This window comes from Chelmon rostratus, chromosome 10 (genome assembly GCF_017976325.1).
Source record: "Chelmon rostratus isolate fCheRos1 chromosome 10, fCheRos1.pri, whole genome shotgun sequence".
In the NCBI taxonomy this organism is placed as follows: Eukaryota; Metazoa; Chordata; class Actinopteri; order Chaetodontiformes; family Chaetodontidae; genus Chelmon; species Chelmon rostratus.
This window is the reverse complement of record NC_055667.1, coordinates 601,339-624,699: the sequence shown is the minus strand read 5'-3', so window position 1 is coordinate 624,699 and position 23,361 is coordinate 601,339. Positions and strand designations below refer to the sequence as shown.

The following is a 23,361-nucleotide window of genomic DNA, read 5'->3' as shown; positions in this document are numbered from 1 at the left end:
TCAGCTGTGTAGAGGTGAGAAATGAGCCAGGGTTTGAACTTCTCTCTCTAGCTCTCTTTTTCTATTCTTGACACAACTATGTCAGTCAGCTTTCACATGAACAACCGATGACAGCACTATGGATATCTACCCGGAGAGACCGTCTCACAACGTGTTTCATTATCCCCATATTTAAACAGTACTGTGTCTCACCCCCTCCATGACGGTCATCTTTTCACTCCACCTTCCAATGTGGCGTCCTGAATATGTTTAACATAGTGTCAGAGATTTGCAAGACATTATCCAGTCACCGTGGCTTGTCTTGGTTTTTAGCGCCATTTTGAAGTTACTTCAAACTTCAAACTTTTCATATTGTTTTCTCATCAGTTTTTCAATATCATAATTGTTTTCTATACGGTAAAACAGATGAAACAGAGCTACATTCATATTCAATTTGACCAAATATGTAAATACCATGTTTAAGCTTTGTAGGGCAGCAGAGGTGACGTCTGAGAGTAAGTAAAGAATGAAAAAATAACAAATGGAGTTTCATTTAAATGAGCTGAACCGAACAAAGACAGAGAGTGCACCTCCACTTATGTAGGCGCTGCTGTCAATGTTCCACTATTGTTGGCTGGTTTCTGTTGTTTCCTATTTATGGAACTCTCTTGCTTTCTGTCACTCCTCCCTCCATCACCCTTGGATTTTATGGGATGGGTCGAGAGCTTCTTTAGTGCCACACTACTCCAACAGCAATTGTTGCTGGCTGTATTTGTCCTGTGTCTGAGTGCACTGGTGTGTCAAAGGAAGGGAAGGACCAGCAGCCATGGATGACGTATATAAAGCAGCGGTGAGTACAGATAAGACCAAGTAGGATATGCGTTTTAGTTGTCTGTCTGATGATATTTGGCTTTGAGTGTGATGACTTCTCATGTAATAATCAGAACAAATTGATCATGTCCTTCTGTGTTCTGCTTCAAACAAACAACAACAAAAAGATACAGAAAACATACAACAAATAACACACTGTGTTGTAATCAGCACCTTAACTCAGTACCTTAACAAAGGTATTAATGTAATGTATTTTACTCTCTCTCTCTCTCTCTCTCTCTCTCTATATATATATATATATATATATATATATATATATATATATAGCACAGTCCTAGTATTGGACAGTTCTTGGTTATATGAAACTAGTGAAATTTAGGGGTCAATTAGTTGATTTTGGAATTGATTTGAATTTATACTTGTAGGGCCTTAGCCTCTGACATTGACCACTGTCTTAATGTTCATTGTTTTTGTAAAAAAAACACAGCCAAAAGTCAGAGTGTGTGTTCCTTTAACTTTTCTGACAGTGAAACAATAGGAGCAGACAGAGCACAGAGTGACAGATTGCTGTGGTTAGTTGTCTGACAATAGAACAAAGAACAGTTAGACAGTTCAGAGGGAAGAAGAGGAGGGACAGCTGATGGCTATTAAAACAACCCCCACCCCCCACCCCCCATTGTACCAACACAACAAGAATAGCATGTGCAGAAGGCTGTGTGACATAGCAGTCATTGCAGAGATTATCAGTGTAGTTGCTGAACTGTGGTTCTTCTCCAACTGTACAGTAATAAAAAGAAGTGAGAAAAGAAGATATAAATACACACACACACACACACACACACACACACACACACGTTGATCTGATCCTCTTTTTGTTTCCCTTAAGGTTGAGAACTTGACAGAGGAGCAGAAAAATGGTGAGGAAACAGTTTTTATTGTTATTAATACTACCATTCTACTTATTTATTTATATGTTTATTTATATACCTACTTCTACAACAGATCATAACTCATAACACTTACCTATAGGTACAACTGCTAACAATATGTAAAAGGATATCTTATTTAATTGACTTTTTGTTGCTACAATGACAAAGATAATAGATAATATGATAATAGATCATTTGTCACTGGCAGCCATACACCCAGTCCCTTTCATGGACTTGGCATTGAGCTGACCAAGAGATAGACTTTCCTCAAAACTGCTGATTGATTTTATAGCCCTGCTGTAACACCGCAGGAATTTTTCCAAGAGCCCCTTATCCAGGAATCTTTTTGGGAACACAATAACTAATAGAAAGTTGAAACCCAAATAGAGCTGCCATTTTTAATCCATTATGGTCTATTTAACTATTGTCCCTAATCTCAGCTGGTTCTGAGAGTGTGGTTTATTACCTTTATTCCCTCATTTGGTTCTTTGGTTTAGTTTCTAGGGCCTATTAGGTTTTTATCTATAATGAGTAGTTTGGTACTCATCATAGATAAAATACAGATAATTGATATACCTCTACTTAACTAATTCCAATAATTTGCTAACTTAACATCATTTAGTCTGTCACATCAGATCGACTGCACATTAAAACATATATAATGCATAAATGTCTACAGGTAGAATAAAGTTTCTCATAATAAATGAATAATGGATATTGAGTTATAATGGAGCTTTAAATACAAATTCATGCTTTTGGTATAATTAGAGCTGAATTTTAATTCTTTCCATGAAACTTCCTCAGAAATTATAAGGAAATTACAAACCTGTATAATAAAGCATTACCGATTAATTTGTGTTGTATAGGGATCCAAAAGGAGGTCTTGCATGTAAAATGATTATGATGGTTATGTTTATGTTTTTTTATGTCAGCAATCTTTCTTGATGTTATACACTGGGTGTGGATTGCTCTTTTTGTCGTTATGAGTAACTTAAACATCAACAATATCTCCTTGTCAAACAGTAACAGTTGCTTTGTCCGTTATAGAGTTCAAGGCTGCGTTTGACATCTTCATCCAGGATGCAGAGGATGGCTGCATCAGCACCAAAGAGTTGGGGAAGGTGATGAGGATGCTGGGACAGAATCCCACCCCTGAAGAGTTACAGGAGATGATTGATGAGGTGGATGAGGACGGTATGTCAGCATCATCAAGCCTGTCACATCACTGTACTGTAGACATCAGGAGCATGTTTGTGTCATGGAGTGGAAAAAAAATGATTTTAACAACAATATAGCAACTTCAGTGTAAATCTACGGGGAAAACTAGATTTTGAGATTTTAACTAAATACAACATAGAGATACTACGTGGCCCATTGCACCAGCTACACCCAAGATGACAGGGTACAAAGTTCAAACTGAATGATGCATTAAAACTTGTTTGTTTGATACGAAAGCTGTGGTGATGTAATATAAGGTTCATCTTGACTACTCTGGAGTGAAGTCCAAACTAACACACAGAAAATTTTGTCATCACTGTCTGCGGCCAATCAGTGAAAAGCACTATTCTTAATGAAGTGTTCATTACAGTGGTGTCTCTTGTGCCCAATCATCTTTGAACAAATTGCTAAGCAATAACAGTCCACTCTGAGGCTAGCAGCTAAAAATAGCTAACGTTATTTACCAAACGGCAACAAAAAGGTATGCAAACTAGAACAAAGTATTAGGATTGATTGAAAATTATCCAACCTTAATCTATACATCAAATGCAAAACAACAACAGTAACATTGTGTGGTGAAATCGTCAAATACAATATCAGGTTTTACAAACTCTTATAAATTAGTAGTTGTTTTTTAGAAAGTTAGCAAACCCTAGATATTTGCTTGCCACCTCTGTAACATTAGTATCTAATATTTATATTTAGTGAAGTTACCAGCTTTTTCAGCTATATAACATGGGGTAGTGCTATGTTGACCTCAGTTTGTGCACTGTTAAATTGTGCACTATAATGGAGAACTCATTGCTGATGCAAAACAGTTGGAATAATCAATTTCTCCTCATCTTCAAGTTATCCCACCATTCAAAACGATGCACTATGCTAACCCAATATTTTACGGGGAATTTTACACTAAATATGGACCAGGTTTAAGATTTCAGTCGTAACTTAAACCAATGTTTGAATTATTTCAGCTTGTGCAACTATTAGAATATTAGTAGCACGTAAACTCTGTCCTAAATTAGAAATTAGAAATCAGGCTAAGTTTGAACACATAGCTGGTGCAACCCAGATGGAGTCTTTATAACACCATGGTGTATGTTCACAGGCAGTGGCACAGTAGATTTTGATGAGTTCTTGGTTATGATGGTCCGCTGTATGAAGGAGGAGAGCAAAGGAAAATCAGAGGAGGAGTTGGCTGAGCTGTTCCGCATGTTTGACAAGTAGGTTTCTCTTTGTATTTCTGTTCATACACTGCACAAAGCCACTTCAAAATTTTTGGAAAATTTTGATGCTTTGAAGTGTATTTATGACTGAAATAAACTAACTAACTAAAATTCAAAGGATATGTTCACAAGTTAATTTCAGGATCCAATCAGTCCATGTTTTAGATATCATTAAAGTCTAACTAAACTTTTTTGTGACTTTGACCAATACCCAAATTTCACTAGAATAGACTATGTGTTAAAAGGGTTAATCTCTGCAGACATCCCAGATGAGGAGGCTGTTTCCTTTATCTTGCATTAAGGAATGGCGATGGCTACATAGACTTAGAAGAGCTGAAGACCATGCTGGAGTCAACAGGAGAGGCCATCACAGAAGATGATATTGAGGAGCTGATGAAGGATGGAGACAAAAACAATGATGGGAAAATTGATTATGACGGTATGTGAACCAGCATATACAGAAGCCCATAGATGACTACATTAGTATGACAGTGTATACTTGAAAATGTAATTCCACAATATCATTATGGTGTTCAATTTATGTGTGTGTTGAGTTAAAATGTAAATGAAAATTAAAATCCTGTTTGCATTTCATTGTCACATACCCATGAGCGTTCATAGGTGTTTGATGACCATAAAATGAAAATGGAAAAACTGCTTGACATTTGATTTTAAAAGACAACCTGCTCTAAAGTGGCCGATAATCAAATACAACAAGAAAACCAGTGTCCCCAGCATTTGACGTTTCATTTTCAGCCTGCTCCAAAGTGAACAATATTCAAATGTATAAGGTAAATAGTACCCACTGTATTTTGAATTTACAAGCTATCATACTCTAAAGTGGACAAAATAAAAAATGTGATTTCATAACAGTTTAAAAATTAAAATGAAAATGCAATTTGTCAGTCCTGTCAGCAAGGTGTTTCCTCAGTTAGAACACTCCCTCTGTGGTGTGTTCCTCTTGGCAAACCAGTGACTTAGTTCCGACCAGTTCGTTGCTGGAGTCAGTGCTATCAACAATGGCACCCACCAGCAAACGGGACAATGGTTTTAAGTTGTACATGTCAAGTTATGTCCACAATTCCGAAGGGGAGAATTAAGCCTATAACTTTTACTCCAAGACACACATGTGCATCAATGATGCACCAGCTCAACAGGGGTCAATCCTTCAGCCCCACCTGTAGGAAAAAAGTAAAACAAAGTAATTGTTCCTTTTTGTTCAGTCTGCTTTGCATAAAATCTATCAAGGCGGGGAACAAGGCAGTTTCTGAGGACTAGCTACCTTGTGCTCTTTCAGTTAGTTAGTTAGGTGTTACTATTAGCTCCAACATGTCTACAATTAGCCAAATCCCCAGGAACATGGTTAGTGAAACAATGACATTCACAAATCTTAAGTTGCTATCTTCATCCTACTCACACTATGAGGCTTATCAGACTCCCTAATGGACCTGTAATGTTAGCATAATGACCTCACACACACTAAACCTCTGTCTTGGTCTTTCTTAGATACTGAGAAAAAATACAGTTGGAGCATTAAAACTGCACCTACTGTCCGTCTTCTGTCTTTCTGATGAGCCAAACACTATGAAGAAACAGTTTACAGACATCAAGCTAGGCAGCAAGGCTAAGTTATGGGCTTAATTACTTGGACTTATGGTGGACTTAACTAGTGTACAACTTGAAACTGTTCTCCTGTGCTGGTAGGGGCAGGTAATAGTGCATCATTGATATTTATTGGTGGTAAATCTTGCAGGTGTCATGAAAAATATGCCATTACTGATAGCAATGGATGGAGCCAATGGATTTTATCAAGAGGAACACACAACAGAGGAAATTATGGTCTAACTGACAGACTGACAGATTACATTTTCATTTTCATGTCCTCATTAAAATGTGATGACATATAAATATAAATGCAATAGACTGGGGGCACTATTTCCCTTACTGCATTTGAATGTTGTCCTCTTTGGAGCAGGTGATGTCTTTTGTCAATTCAAATTGTCATTTTTAGTTTCAAAAAGCAAAAAAATTGCAATTTTATTTTAATTGTGACTTAAGTAATGCTTGCTAGCAGGCTATGTCTTTGAAAATGAAATGTCAATTACTGTTTTCATTTTGAAATTGTTACAGAGTTGCATTTTCAATTTTATTTTGTGATCAAAGTAGCAATTTTGACTTGTAAATATAAATGCAGTCGGCTTTTTGCATATTGCATTTGAATATTTTAAATATTTGGAAAATTATAATGATTGGGGAATTACATTTTCAAGTTTACATCATCATCTTCATGTAGTCCCCTATGGGCTTCCATACAGTCCACTAACACAGAGACTAATTTAAAGTTTTGTGATACTTTCCTCGCAGGCCACATTTATGGTGCATTATGAGGGCATTCATAAGGAATTATAATGCATTCACAATGCTTTATGACTGCTCTCATGAACACATAAAGCTATCTCATGTGCTATATCAACAGTCATGAAAAATTATAGATGTGAGTTATAATGAATTAGGTTCAAGTGTCTTAAGGATGCTGATGTTTCATATAATGCATTTTCATGCATTCAAACTAAACTATGCTGCATCACAAGTGATATTTTTGTAAGACGCCAAAATCCAGAGTAATATTTGTCTGCTTTTGGCATGGAATCTTAAGGTATAAAAATATACCTTATAATTTACATCATTACTGACTTCTGCACCAGTAACAACAGCAGAAACAATAAAGCAGATAAGCGGAAAAAGAAGGACGTGGAAATCAGACCTATCAACCTTTTTTCCCAGGATTCTCTCCTATTTTACCATCCAGGACAATCATTGCAACTGAGCAAAAAGTCCACATAGGGAGGAGGTCATGGTGGATGAATGGGTCAAACACAGGACTTTTATTCCAGACACTAGGGTTCATGTCCCATGTGGAATTTATCGTTGTATCTTTGACTTGCTATTTTTGGTTGGGTTTAAATCTGGATGGTTTAGATTCAAACAGACCCTTTCACAACATTAACCATGTGCATACTGTCCTGGTGTTTTTCACAGGGTCACAAAGCTTTGACACCAAAACTATGTGAGCAGTCGCAATAACGGTTTTGGATCAACATAATTATGATTTTCCATGAACAACATTAATATCAGATTGTACATCTATTTGACATGTTTGTTAGATTCCCTCATTTTTAAAATGTCTTAACACACACACACACAAACACACACACGTGTGTGTGTGTGTGTGTGTGTGTGTGTGTGTGTATGTGCACTGACTTTGTGCATTCTCTCTGACAGAGTTCCTGGAGTTTATGAAAGGTGTTGAATAAAGGATTCAGCTGGAGGCCTCACACTGCAACACTGTCACTTTCCATTGACTGCACCATCATCTAAGGCCTGAAGGCATGCCTCCACCTTTGTTTTCTTTTTTACAAACAAAGCACCTGTCCTCAGTAGACCCCTGCCCTGTCAGTTATTCTCAAACAACCTTACTGATGTTCTGAAAGGTTTGCTGAAAGAATTCATTGACTGCAAGCATCTTTATTTCTGATCATGATGATAAATCAAAGTGTCATTTGTAAAGACTATTTTCATTAAAAAGATATCCATAATTGCATATTTGGTCTGCCAAAATATGTGATGTAAGACATTCATTAAACAACTTTTTACATTTTAAGAAAAAATAACACAGAAACCTGAAGACATAGTAAAGTAGCTTTTGGTAAGGGGAGGGTTTTGAATGTTTACTCCAGTGTTGCTTTACAGATGTTAAATAAATATTAACAGTAATAGTCATTAAACCACACTTCCATCTTAATAAATCCTCATTTTACATCTTGAGAAAAATAACTCCTGAAGACACTGAAAACTGGCACAGTAACACTGATTTTGGAAAGGGCTGGTTTTGAATAGTCATGGTTCACTTGGTATACACTCAGGATGGCCTATTTTGGGACCAACCGCCAGCTGAGAAGCACTGAGCACTGAGAAGGATGAAACACTCACAATGGCAAAACATAAATCGTCTGTGTCCTCCATATTTAGTTAATCGTTTTCTGGGTATATTAGATGGAGCCTTTTAAATGGGGCACAATGCAGTCTGAAGAGGATCCAGACCCTGAATTGTGATGCCGCTTTGCATTAGTGTGGAGGAGAGAAAGCAGGACCTGCATGAATCAGCATCATGCAAAGTGGACTCTTAACCTTTTGGTAGACCTCTACATATAGTTCAATGCACCCACCAGTAGATGGTGTAATAACCTGAGGAAAGAGAAAGAGATGACTCCCCCACCTGAAAACTGATGTTATATGAACTTTGACCTCTGGATAGAGGAAAGAATGTACTTGTTGACTCATTTGGTGTACTGCTTTCCACAGAAGGGCAACAGAACAACATTAACAACTGTAAGTGTAACACTGGCTAGCTGAGCCCATCACATACAGCATACATGCACTGCCAACAAGTGTAGAAGCCTGTCTCTTATGTTAATTAGATGGCAAACGCTGTATTTGTTTGGTATATTAGTCACGAAAATAACACTTTAAACATTATATCTTTAATTCTTTAGGTGTTTTTTGTCTCTTTCTTTTTAATTTTGCCGACATTTTTCTTTCTAAAACTTCCTTTCTGTGAAAAGTCATTGGATTTTGCATAGCAGACAGATTCAGTTGTGAAATTCCCTCATCTAAAGTTTAAAAAATAGAAAAATCATTAAAAATGAGATGTCGTGTGACAGCTTTAATAGTTTCATCAAAGCGTAGTCTCAGCTGGGGGAAATCTTTATTAATTCTAAGACAGTGAACATGATGTAGTTCAGCATAAACTGCAACACTGTGACATTTCTTTAGTATGGTAATGGCATAGCCCTTGTGGCCCATCTGACTGATGTGAATTGCTTGCCAGCATCAGGACAGTATGCGGTTCTTTGGAGCAGAACAACTTTAAGACCAAAGAGCCATTATGTGGGAAGAGACTAGTGTCACGTTATGTATAAGTTGTAGTGAGTGAGGCAGGAAGACAGCGCACAGCCCCGACATCAATCACTCACAAAATGCTCAGTACAGAATCTAGAGAAGCGTGAAGGATCATGCAGATAAAAACAGAAAAAAAGAACAGGGGGAAGACCAAGAGGCCCCAGTTTTAATGCCTTCTACTGTGAAGATGAAATGGACCTCAGTATGGCATAGGGCAGCTGTAGGGCGCAACGTAGCAGGAAAGCGCACAGAGGACAGAAACAGAGTTGTGAGGAGGGGGTGTAGGCCTGTAAAATCATGGACGAATGAAAAAGAGTGTGTTTATTTTAGTATGGTTTAGATTTAATGAAAATATATATATATTTACCAATATGCTTTGTTTCTTGTGAATTGCCATATCTTGTTTACCGGGCCAATGTATTTTCAGTATATTTGACTGATGTAACCTAAGCCAATCCGTTTTCTGGGGAGCTACACTAAACCAGTCAGAGATCACTGTGGGCAGGCGAAAAGGATGTTTTAAGTTGTGTAAGTGCAGAATATTTGTAGACTAAAAATACTGTGTTGGCACAAGTATTACATTAAACGTCTTGTGTCTTGCACAAATTGTCCCACCAATTTCAAGCTTTCACTGAGGAAGGACTTACTACACAGAGAATTGTTGCACCTCCCACGTCTGCTGCATCACCTACCCTCGAGACCCCACTGAATTGCATTTATAGTGGTCACACGAGAATCTGGAAATTCTTTGGGGGGGCTACTAGAGGCTCACCTCTAGTAAGTGGCCCTCAGTGAAAAAAAGTCTGGACACCCCTGCCCTAGACCAACAGTTTCACTTGATTTGTGGCAATATGAAGCACTTACTGGGCCTCAAGGCAGTGCTAATTAGTTAATCTTGTGGCCACACTCTTTAGAAGGGCCTTATGTTAAATTCTAGTTTTAGGAATATTACTTCACTTGATGTTGTGCTCATATGGTACATACACCTATACATATGTGTTCAGTCTTACTGCAAATAATTCAACTTTCACAAATCTGGGTCCAGGCAGTATTCCTGCAATGGATCAATGACTGAAGCTCCAGGCAAAAAAAGTGTGCACTGTACATAATGCCTACTTGAAGGCAGCTGGGTACATACACAATAAGAGGTGGAGAAAGGGGCAGTAAGCAGGGGGGGCTAAATTTTTGCGTACCATTCAACAATTGTCACACTTATTCTTCTCTTTCAAGGTAATACCTGTCAGGGAGTGGGGTTTCAGGGGAACTAAGGTTGAAACCAGATGCAGACATGAGGTATGACTAGAGTAAGTCAAAAGGAGTTTAAGTAAATATAACAAAAAAAAAAAAAAAAAACAAAAAACAGGGAGGCAGGCTCAAATCTAACAAAAATCCACAGTCCATGGAATAAACAAAATCCGCACAAGAGTCTAGGTTCACAAGTGAGAAACAAAGCAAAATCCAAAGAAACACAAGTAAAAAAGAAATCCAAAACTCAAGGTACAAGAAAGGGTCCAGGGAAAAACTAACACAAATATCCAAAAACACATGAAACTTACGAGGTACTATAGAGAAACATTTACATGGGGCACGGCAAGGCAAGGGAACAAGAAAACACTGCACGCAGCACAAACACAAGAATCATGGCATGGCGAGAAAACATAGACGACACTAAAAGATGCTGGACACATACTTATTTGAAAAGTGGCATGGACAAGAACAAAGATAACTCTAGGAAACACTCACAAGGCATAAGACATGGCAAGGTAACGCAGACAACACTTAAGGAACACTTGCTTGACATAGGGCAAGGTAAAGATTCACAGACAAAGACAAGACTAAAGAACACTTACAAGTGGCATGACATGGGAAGGTATCATAGACAAAGACAAGACTAGAAAACACTTACATGAACATGGCCTGGACATAAATAAAGCCAATACAAAGGAAAAGACAACGACCTGACAAAGACTGAGGAGAAGACACAGACTTAAATACACAAGGGAGGACACCTAATGACACACAGGTAAAACAGATCAGACAATCACAAAGGCGTGAAAACACAGGAAGTAAAGCAAAAGAAGAAACATAACAGGAACCTTCAAAATAAAACAGGCAAAGGACAGGCAAAAGGACTTTGACAACACAAAGGAGAATCAACATAAAACAGGCTTGCACGGCACGGATCATGACAGAACAAAAAGAAAACCTTCAACATAAATCAGACATGGCAAGCACGGATCATGACAATGCCTGATGTTTGGGGAAACTGTAACTTGTCTTTCTGTGCTGCCAGTTTCTTTTTCTGGCAGATTTGTTGTTCATTTCCTGATCCTACCACGCACGTTTTTTTTTTCTTTTTACATTTAAAAATGAATAATTGAATGCACATAGTGTCATGGTCCTGGCCGGAGCTCCTGATTTTCCCCTTTTCATTTCGTGTTTCTTCCATTTTATCTTACCTGGTGGTTCCACTGTTTGTGTCCTTCTCTGTCTCCCTGTCTGTCTGTGCTTGCTGTGTGTCTGTGGGTGTGGCAATTCTCTCTGCACTTCACCCGCTACACTCTTGTCCTCCGATTGCATCAGCCAGTGTACCTGTGTCTATTCATGTCATCAGCATGCAATGTTTAAACCCCTCCAGTCACTTGCTAAATTGTTCAGTCTACTTTTGTGGAACTAACATTAAAGGACAACTTTCGTTTTTTACAACCTGGACCTTATTTGTAGCATTAAATACACCCATTTACTCACCCAGACAACTTTGGTGGCATTTGGAGTCGTTTTGAAGAAATTAGCCCCAGAGGAGGTGCGTATATCCGTATAATGCGAGTACTCGGGGCATCCAAATCTGCGGCGTAACTCGTTCATATTCCAATATTTTGTTATGATATGCTGGTGCTATTCCCCTCTGAGCCCGTGGTGGCATGTTAGGTAGTTGCCTAGCGTCTCTAGGCAACTACCTCTGACGTGGATGATGTCATTACCGAACGCCGGGCGCTGCGAGCAGCCAGTCACAACACGGCTGACTCTGCGGCGGTCGGCTACGAATACGCAATAACGAACCATAGCTGTGCCAAACTACAGCTAAACTAGCCGACCGCCGGCTCAGAGGGGAATAGCACCAGCATATCATAACAAAATATTGGAATATGAACGAGTTTCGCCGAAGATTATGCGTTTATAGAGGCTGCGCATGGATGCCCCGAGTACTCGCATTATACGGATATACGCGCCGCTCCTCTGGGGCTAATTTCTTCAGAACGACTCCAAATGCAACCAAAGTTGTCTGGGTGAGTAAATGGTCGTATTTAATGCTACAAAATAAGGTCCAGGTTGTATAAAACGAAAGTTATCCTTTAAGGCCTCCTTTTGTTTTTTGCTCTAGTCCCTCCTTGTGTTCTGCATTCTACTAACCTTATATTTCTTGTGCTTCAGGTCTAAACCTCCTCCTGTCAACTGCCTGCTTCTCACCTCTTCCATTCCAGCCGTGCCTGAGCTCAGTCTCTCCGCTCTGACACTCACAGCCATCCCAGTCATAATTACCTTTTCGATTAAACTTGTTTAAACTTGCTGTACCTGTGTCTATGTTCTGCCTCTGAGTCCAAACAATCATTAGTTATGACATGTGGTCTACACAGTGCACTGGAAGAAACATTTATTGTTGTAAGAAAAAGGTTAAAACTTGTGACTCCCAAAATGAGTGACACACAAGGTGAGATAAAGAAGGTCACACTCTTAAATACTAATTACAGCTTCCAGAATCTTGTCTATGGAAAGAGTAGTTCATAACAAGAGTGATGATGAAAGAGTAAAACAGCTAACTGCACATGAAAACCTAGATATGTTGACATTTCTTCATTAACTTTCTTAAAGTATAGCTTTGTTGATGTGTTGTTCTTGTTGCCTTTTGTAAGATGTCTTAGCCAATCAGCTGTCTTTGTTTCACCTCAAAGAACTTCAAAGCAACAAACAGTCCAAACCAGATTCTCACACAACACACCCTGTGAGGGCAATCTGTTTTACAGCAGCAACCAGAGTGCTCACACTACTACACGTACAAGGAGTCAGCTATGGATTATCTGGAGCAGGTAAGAAAAAAACAACACACAGGCCAGCTGTGAATTACTCCTTAATGGCAAAATATTATTAACAGTGACAACTGAAATAAAAAGTATTTTGAGTATGATCAGCCATTTAAATAAGATAAGGTGCTTTATTAATCCCCAGCTGGGGAAATTCGGTTGTTACAAGCAGCAGGTAATCGCAATTGCAAAAAAATAGCAATAGAAATAGAGAAATACAAAATAAAAAATACAAGCAGACTATAAATATGTACAATTATGTAAATGATGTAATAGCATGAGAGCTGCTGCACCTGTATTCTTAGAAAATCATACTTTTATGTAATAGAACAAACAAAGCAGTGTGACTTCAGCCAATGGTACAGTGAGATTAACTATCTTCCAAAGGAATATATTAAGAACCATGTTTATATGTTAGTGCATGCCTGCCAGGCAAACAACAAGGGCAATCAGGTTTTAGTTATGATGACCATGACCAGTGTTTGCCATTCCTAAAGAAGTGGAGACAGCAACTCTACCCTGAACAGAATGTAATGTGGCTAAACCTGCTTTCAGACTAGCTGGGGAGTGGAGCGGAGAGGAGACCTGCCAGAAACTGATTATTTCATTATTATTTCTTGTCATGTGCTTTGTGAATGCAGATTGAAGAAATTGTGTCTACTGCCAAATTCGGAGACTTGATAGAATTTAGCTACCCCATTGGATATTCACACTGGGGAGTGTATGATGAAGATGGATATGTAATCCATTTTGCTGTTGCAGGTAAGGACAACATCCACTAAGATAAGATAAGATCAACTTTATTAATCCCCAGCTGGGGATATTTGGTGTTACAGGCTGCATCAATAAAAATAGCAATACCAAAGGTTCCATTGCCTTCATAATACAAAAAAAGTTGACTATATATTTGTACATTTTATACAAAAGACTATTAGATTATTATTATTATTATTATTATTATTATTATTATTATTATTATTATTATTAGTAGTAGTAGTAGTAGTAGTAGTAGTAGTAGTAGTAGTATTGCCAATGGAAAGTATTGAGAAATATTAAGTAAGTACAGGATATGCTCTATTGCACAGTAGATAAATATATATACAGCTCTGAAAAAATATGAGACCACTACAAAATTAACAGTTTCTCTGATTTGCTATTTATTGGTATGTTTTGAGTAAAAAGAACATTTCTGTTTTATTCTATAAACTACTGACAACATTTCTCCCAAATTCCAAATAAAAATATTGTCATTTAAAACATTAATTTGAAGAAAATGACAAATGGTCACAATAACAAAAAGATGCAGTGTTTTCAGTACTCAAATACTGCAAAGAAAACAAGATCATATTCATTTTAAAACAACACAATACTAATGTTTTTAAACTTACAAAATCAATATTTGGTGGAATAACCCTGATTTTCACAGCTTTTATGTGTCTTGGCATGCTCTCCACCAGTCTTTCACATTGCTGTTGGGTGACTTTATGCCACTCCTGGTGCAAAAACTCAAGCAGCTCAGCTTTGTTTCATGGCTTGTGACCATCCATCTTCCTCTTGATTACATTCCAGAGGTTTTCAATGGGGTTCAGGTCTGGGGATTGGGCTGGCCATGACAGGGTCTTGATCTGGTGGTCCTTCATCCACACCTTGATTGACCTAGCTGTGTGGCATGGAGCATTGTCCTGCTGGAAAAACCAGTCCTCAGAGTTGGGGAAGATTGTCAGAGCAGAGGGAAGCAAGTTTTCTTCAAGAATAACTTTGTACATGGCATGATTCACACATCCTCCGCAAAGACAAATCTGCCCGATTCCAGCCTTGCTGAAGCACCCCCAAATTGTCATTGTTCCTCCACCAAATTTCACAGTGGGCAGGAGACCCTGTGTCTTGTAGGCCTGTCCAGGTCTCCGTCTAACCATTAGACGACCAGGTGTTGGGCAGAGCTGAAAATTGGACTCATCAGAGAAGATGACCTTACTCCAGTCCTCTATGGTCCAATCCTTACGTTTTTTTTTTGGTTTTTTTTTTGTTGTTGAAATTCAACAGACACTGGAATGGAATGGCTGTCATGCATGCAGAGATGCTGATTTCAGAAAAAATTGCTGAGGTCTCTCATTTTCTTCCAGAGCTATATGTGTCACAGAAATATATAAATAAATAGAAATATATATGCAGAGGTGTAGTATTTAATGAAAAAAAAATGTAATATAATATTGCACACGTTATAGCATGTATGAGATAGAGGATGTTTACAGTAGTGCAAAGAAAAACAGTATGTGTGTGGACACAGTGCTACTTAATAAGATAAGATACGATACGATAAGATAAGATAAGATAAGATAAGATAAGATTGACTTTATTAATCCCAGCCAGGGAAATTCAAGTGTTATATGCAGCAGTAAGAACAACAAAAGAATAGAAAAATACAGAATACACGATAAACTTTGACTGTATATAAGTACATTTTACACAAGAACTATATACAAAATATCTAAAAGAAAAACACATATTGCCACAGAAGAACTAAAAAATATTGCCATAAAAAATATTTGACGGTTTTAACACATGGATTGAAATTGCACATGGTGGACAGGTAAGTTTAGTCCAGTGTTTACTCTATTGCACAGTAATACATGTATGTGTGTCACAGTAGAAAAAAAAGTATATGTGTGACGTGAGCAGGGGGGGGAATAAGGCTGTCACACCACCTAGGGTAATTTCACCCCCAGGAATTTATACAACGAAACTAATAAGCTAATAAGGCTGCACAGGTTCAAAAATCACCAGGGCAAGAAAACGTGTTCCAAACAAGAAGAAGTTTATTAAACAAAATAGATTTTCAAACAAAAAATAGTTCAAATGTCGTGTCACTAGCACAAGGCCAAGCACACCAAGAATAGTCAGCCAGACAATGCACTCTGCCACGCCAAGCTGCATCCACCACGAGGAGATTGATTGAGAGTGGAAGAAGAGAGTGCGATGAGGCCATCCACCTGAATGTAAAGGTGTGCACGGCACCGCCCAGGAATCAGCATGTCGGTAACCTGGCACAGTGCCATGCAGTGGTAGGAAGGGAGGCGATGTCTGGTTACATCTGCAAAGGTAGAGTACTTATGCAGAAGAGAATGAAAAAGTAATATTGCACAAAATATTTTGTGGCTGTGGTTGCAGGCTCAAATAAAGATAAATCACACATTAGTGCAAAAATAGTAAAAATAGTAAGAGTAATAAAACTCTGACAGGTGTTATATGAACACACTGACTGCTGGTATAAAGGACCTCAAAGTCAAAGTCAGACTCAGCTTTATTGTCAATTCTGCAGTATGTACAGGACAAACAGAATCGAAATTGCGTTACTCTTCAACCTCTGTGACAGGACATATATTAAAAAGAAATAAATAAAAACTGTACAATCTAAATAAAAACTGTACAATCTAAGTAAAAAAACTGTGCAATCTAAACAGTGAAACATTAAGAAAATGTAATGCAATGTAGTGCAAATGTAAATGGTAGTGCAAAAATAATTAGCTTAACGACTGGTGGTGAATAAAGTGACTGTGATGAGCTGTTGCGGGACCTGTGGTAGTGTTCCTTCTTACAGAGTGGATGCAGCAGTCTGTTGCTGAAGGAGCTGCTGAGTGCCCCCACTGCGTCATGCAACGGGTGAGAGGGGTTGTCAACGATAGATGTCAGCTTGGCTAACATCCTCCTCGCACCTATGTTCTTAATGGTGTCCAGAGGGCGGTCCAGGACAGAACCAGCTCTCCTGACCACTTTGTTCAGTCTCTTTATGTCCCTCTCAGAGCTTCCACCGCCACAGCAGACCTGTGTAGAAGATTGCAGATGCAACCACAGAATCCTAAAATGTTTTTAATAGTGTCCTACGTACTCCAAAGGACCTCAGTATTCTCAGCAGATGGAGACGACTTTGGCCCTTCCTGTACAGGGCACCTGTGTTGGTGGTCCATCCCAGTTTGTTGTTGAGGTGCACATCAAGGTATGTGTACTCCCCCACACTCTCAAACCCTGGATGCTCAGCGGTGTGATCTGTGAGACCGTCCTGCAAAAGTCTATCACCATCTCCTTGGTCTTGCTGGCATTGATGTGCAGGTGGTTCAGTCCACACCAGTCGAAAGAGTTGGTGACGACTTCCTTGTGTTGCAGTTCATTCCCCTGTGATACACATCCAACGATGGCTGTATTTTTAGAGAACATCTGGAGGTGGCAGCTGTCCATGTTGTGTCTGAAGTCAGATGTGTAGAGGGTGAAGAGAAGAGGAGATAGCACAGTACCCTGCACAGCCCCGGTGCTGCAAATTACCACATCAGACACACAGTCCTGAAGCCGCTCATACTGTGGTCTGTCTGTGACGTAGTCGATGGTCCTCGCAGCCAGACGGCAGTCTACTCCACCTCCCACCAGCTTCCCCCTCAGCAGTGATGGTTGCATTGTGCTGAAAGCACTGGAGTACATGAACATGAACCTCGCTGTGCTCCCAGTGCTCTCCAGGTGGGAAAGAGATCTGTGCAGGCAGTAGAAGATAACGTTTTCCACACTAATGCCCGGTCGGTATGCAAACTGTGGGGGGTTCAGCTGGCTTCTCACCAGGTGACAGAGGTGATTGCCTATAATCCTCTCCAGGGTCTTCATCAGGTGGGAAGTTAAGGCCACTGTCCTGAGTAGGTTGGGCATCCCTGGGATGCACAGTCTTTGGAACTGGAACCATACAGGAAGTTTTCCACAGGGCTGGAACTCTCTCCAGACTCTCCAGAGTCTCATGTTGATGAAGATGTGAAGAGCGACCCCACAAAGCCTAATCTGCACAGTCCCTGACCAGTCTGGAGCTTATGCCACCAGGGCCAGTGGCCTTCCTTGCCTTCATCCTCCTGAGCTCCTTCCTCACCTGATCTTCAATAACGGTTATTGTGTGTCTGACGTGCAAGAATTCCCTCAGAAGGTAATATAGCTGAATGCTAACAGCTAACAGCTTTATGTCTCTGGTGCAGCGCTGCTCCTTAACACTGATGTGTCACCATTTCTTGTTCACAAATATTGCTATGCCCAATCCCTTCCTCTTACCCCTCGCCATCAGAAGTTGAAAATTGTCCACAGCAACATGCCTGTCCGGCATGTTGCCGGACACATAATACACACTCCTGTTACTTGAGCTGCAGTCTGGTTAGCACTGTTAGCTCTTTCATCTTATTGGGGAGAGATTGCATGTTCCCCATAATAAGAGACAGTATGGATGGTTTATACTGTTTTCTCTTGTCCCAGCACTTTGCTCCAGCTCTGCATCCGCTTCTCCATCTCCCACGGGGATCTCTGGTCTTTCCTTCGGGAGTATGTGCATGTTGCTCAGCGCTAACAGCTATTCCCAATTGTAAACAATGGAGCCGTGGCTGCCAATGTTGTTTTAAGTAGTTCAAAAACGAATAAAACACAAAGCACTGGTCTCACCAGTTGTACATCCGTAAGTATGCATGATCGACTGAGACTAGTGACAGAAAAAACACAGGAAAGCACTAAAACAAAGAAAAGTGAGGCAGCTGCTATAACAAGCTGCCACTCATGCGGCACCATGATGATAACAGGTAACACTACCTCCCATAGATTATGGGTTTTTTAGGTAGAAAAAGAAGAAGAATACTACGGAAAATGCTATCTACTTGTTTTTCGAAAGCACTAAATGTTTACTTAGGATAATGCTTCAGGATGAGGTTATGATGCTGGACAAAAATCCCTGAGGAATATGTTTCATTTGTGAAAGATCATGAATTGTACTAAGTTGTCTTACAGTTCTTTTTGTAAGTAACAACAACAACAACAATAATAATAATAATCAACTTTATGACATAAAAATAGATTTTAAAAAAGCAAAATAAGATGAGTAAACCCCACTTGGTATGGTAATTCAGGATGAAAATAAAAATAAAGACAATCCATAAAACCACACAATAAAATATTAAAATCGACCTAAAAATAGATTACATAGAATGCAATCAAATAAGTAAAATACAACATTTTAAAAGAAGCACAGCAGCGCATAAGCATGAAGCAAGTGCAGAGCAGCTAAAACTGGACTAATGTTCTCTCTCCTCTTGGTTCTAGTTAATAGTCGAGCTGCAGAGTTTGAATGAGCTGAAGTCTCTCACTGTTCTTTTTTGGGAGGCCAGTAAAAAATGTGTTACAGTAATCGAGCCGGCTTGAAGTAAAGGCATACATTTTTCATCATCTTTATGATTTTAAAATGGCCGTACTAAGTAGTTGTTTCTAAGGTGGAAAAAGGAGTTGTCGTCACCTTGTTGACTGGACTTGAATCTTACATCTGAATCTAGGACAACACTAAAACTGGTAACCTCGGATTTAATCCAGATAGTTATATTCCCCAGATTATTAAACATCATATCTAATATTATTTTAAGGCTGGCTAGTAGGATTTCGGTTTTGTCCTCATTTAACTTCAATAAATTATTACTCATCCATTTATTTATTGCCAAAAGACAGTTAGTAATGGAATCTATAGCTGCAGCATCATTTGGTTCAGCACAGATGTACAGTTGTGTCATCTGCATAACGACATTGTGCTCTCTAATGATGTCACCAAGTGGCAACATGTATAATGAGAACAGTAATGGACCAAGGCAGCTGTGTTGTGCAACCTCAAAACAGTTGACATCTTTCTCAGACACATGATCTCCAAGACTGACGTAAAATGTTCTCCCTTTGAAGTATGTTTTAAACTAGCTTAACACACAGTCAGAAAGACCAACCAACTGTACAAGGAAATTGATTAAGATATCATGGTCAATCATATCAAATGCTGCACATAGATCTAAGAGGCCAAGAACTGAGACCTTATTTTCATCAAAAATTAATCTGAGGTTGCTGATTATTTTAGTCAGAGCATTTTCAGTGCTGTGGTTTGTTCTAAAGCCTGACTGAAATTCCTTCAGAATGTTATTTTCTTTAAGAAAGGCATTTATTTGCTCTGAAACTATCATATGCATTATCTTACTGATGAATGGAAGATTGGATATCAGCCTAAAGTTAGTGAGTGCATTACTATCTAGGTTGGGTTTCTTTAGTAATGGTTTTACATCAGCTGTTTTAAACACATCGGTGAAGATGCCTGTTTGCAGAGGTGTATTGATTATCTTCGGGACATGACCTGAAACACTGTCAAACAACTTCTTTAAGAATGCTTTGGGCACAGGGTCAACACAGGAAGTGGACGAGTCAGACTCAGTGACAGCCTTGCAGAGAACTAATGTAATACAGGTGAATTTTTCCATGGTTCCATCCATTTTATAGGGTTTACTGAGCCAATCTGTAATCCCTAATCAAGTAGCATTTCAGTTGATATTATGATGTAGTTTGTTCATAATGTGAAATTTGGAGAGCAAATGCCTCGAGAAGACCTAAATCAAACCAACACTCAATGTATCTACTAACAGGTGTTGTGTGCATCAGTGCCTATAAAACAATGAGCCAGACTGTTGCACTGGGTGACATGTTCCTTCATTACCATGAACACCCACACTATCGTTTATCTTGACTCAATTCCACATGCACAGTCTTGCTGACTCAAATACTCACTCGGGGACCAAACGTGTTTTACTCTGCCTGAAAAAAGAAAGAAAAAAAAAACACCCCAACAAAAGCACTAAGGAGACATTGTCACACATAATATGGTTGGTTCACAATTTAAATCCTGCTATGGAATTAGACTACGGCAGTTTGGGTGCACATAATGTCACATGATTGGTTGTGCTTTGTCCTGTCTACACTGAGCTTGAGTTTGATGTGTCCGGTTCCACACTTGTTAATTTTCACCTTGGGTGAAGAGACAGATTGTAACACCAAAATGATTCAATTTAGGTTTTAAACTTGAAAGACATCACCTCCTCAAATGCACAAAAATCCACTCTCTCGAACATTGTTGTCCATCCAGCTGTACATCATCACTTTCACAACACATGATTTTGGATTTTTTCCCTTGTTAATTGAAAAACTAAAAGTAGTACTGCTTCCACTGGAGACAATGGTAGTCACAGATTGTAATGTAATTCAGTTGCAGCAACTCATGAACACTATTGTGAGAGCATGGCTGGTTGGTTTTGTATATTATAGTGCGATTTGACAGTGGTATAAAAGATACATATTTCTAGATGGAGACTGAAAACTGAGATTTTTTTGTCAAAGTGTTCTGAAAATGAACCCATTCTTCATTCATTCCCATTCTGTAGAGGAGGGACAACTGATGAGCAGCGTACGTACTTCCCTGCAAACAATCTTCCCTGTGTGTGGGGACCTTCTTCTTGGGGAAACCAGGATCCGCAGAGTGCCTCTTGGTGAGGTGAATGTCCCGCAAGGAGCCCATGTCTTGATCAGTAACAACCGCCATGCCTTCACACCATCAGCACCTAAGGAAATGAGGCTACGCCGCGACGCCCTTCTTGATCAGGACTTCTCATATCATCTATTCAATCTCAACTGCGAGCACTTTGCCACTTTTGTACGCTATGGAAAAGCTGTGTGCAACCAGGTATAAATTTTGGACACTAGAAAAAAATATCATCTTGCTTTGCTTCTCATTACTTTTTTGAAATTGATTGTGCCCAATCAAATACAACTTGTAAGATATAGTAGTGCATTAACTTCCCTGTTTAGATTGAGCAACCTGCATTTTGGCCACATCAGACCAATAAAAGTGTCAATTTCATGTCATACTTTTGCCTCGCCCAGTGAAAAATGTTAATGGAATCAATTTATCCAGCTCTTACCCACAATTTACCTACATTTAGCCACAAGGCTGGCATCTATCCTTTGACCATAAAAAAAAAATCAATTTTTCAATTTATGTTAGGGGGAAAATGCTATGTGTTTGTTAAGAGGCTACGACACTTGTCTGACGCTAATAGCATACATTTTTTCCCAAAAATATTTTACTATATTAAGTAATATTTGGGGTATGTTGCTTTAATCGGCCTGAAATATATTTTTACGGCCTTGCTGACCATTAATGACCACTAACAGACTTTTATGCTGTTATTCCACCTACAGATTCCTACAAGACCCAAGAATCTAGAGTGTGTGGAGGCAACTGCAACCTTCCAAGACATTGTCTGCCCCAAAGAAACTGCTTAAGAATTTCCAATTAACCTGCTGACTTTCCAGTTTATGATTTCAACTTAACTCATGCCTTGCAACTTTTTGGTGGTGTTAGAAACATGAACAACAAGGAACAGCGATTTGAACTGTTTATGAATCATGCCACTTTTCTTTTTCTTTTTTGGCCCTTGTATAGCTGGGATGCCATTAGTCTTGTGCTAATTTGTGACTATGCAAGACACTCTTTGTTTATTTATTTTCTTTCTCAAAGATTTAATTGCTTGTCATTGTTGTTGCCATAAAATCAACCCTAGAGTTCTGCCATTTACAAGAGAATGACAGTTTTCCTGTTCTCATTGACCAAAGCGACATTGCTTCCCTGAATGTTTTTCATCGTTTTTTTATTTCATTTCTAACTAAACAAAATGGATGAGTCCTGGTGAAATATACAAACTGATTTCTATTCCAACAGTCAGTTAAATTCTTGCTGCTCCAACACAGCCCTGCGCAGTGGTATCTTGGGGTTCTTCATGCCCTTTCTATCTGTGTAATATGTGTGAGTTCTCCTTGACTCATTCAGTTTTAAATGTGTTGGACAGCAGGTGACAGGTAGTCAGATATGGCAATTTTTATGCACATGTCAAACTATGTGCCACTAATCCCATCATCACAGATTACTGGGCTGCATGGGGGACAATTATGGTACGTGTGGAAGGAATGCAAAATCACTTCCCCTTTTTTCCACACAGGGTTGATATGATGTTAACCTTGGTACCAAGCATATACGAAATATAATGTTAGGTACTTATCCTAACTCCATATTCTATTCTAAGAGTATAGATGTAGCTATCTAAGACCAAGGCTCCCTGATCCACTGGCATTATCGTCAGAAAATGCTGACTTTGGGAATAAATCTCAGGTCATGCGTTTCTTATACCGTATACAGCAGACCTGAGCCAGGAAAATCTTCACGACTGTGCATGCACGCAACAAACTACGGTACACAGATGTCCAGCCAAGTGATAAAAAATA

General features: G+C 39.0%; 2 protein-coding genes across 2 annotated transcripts; both read left to right on the top strand.

Moving 5' to 3' along the window:
* Positions 1–699: 699 nt before the first annotated feature.
* On the top strand, positions 700–8,730 carry LOC121612572 (troponin C, slow skeletal and cardiac muscles-like). Its single transcript, XM_041945552.1, has 6 exons — positions 700–829; positions 1,697–1,727; positions 2,787–2,933; positions 4,063–4,177; positions 4,483–4,619; positions 7,463–8,730. The coding sequence occupies exons 1-6, from the start codon at positions 806–808 to the stop codon at positions 7,492–7,494; spliced, it is 486 nt and encodes a 161-aa protein (XP_041801486.1). The 5' UTR covers positions 700–805; the 3' UTR covers positions 7,495–8,730.
* A 4,366-nt stretch (positions 8,731–13,096) lies between these two features.
* Positions 13,097–22,653, top strand: si:ch211-229n2.7 (uncharacterized protein LOC100002243 homolog). The gene is made up of 4 exons (XM_041945946.1): positions 13,097–13,224; positions 13,860–13,980; positions 21,465–21,763; positions 22,282–22,653. The coding sequence occupies exons 1-4, from the start codon at positions 13,207–13,209 to the stop codon at positions 22,363–22,365; spliced, it is 522 nt and encodes a 173-aa protein (XP_041801880.1). The 5' UTR covers positions 13,097–13,206; the 3' UTR covers positions 22,366–22,653.
* Positions 22,654–23,361: the final 708 nt, after the last annotated feature.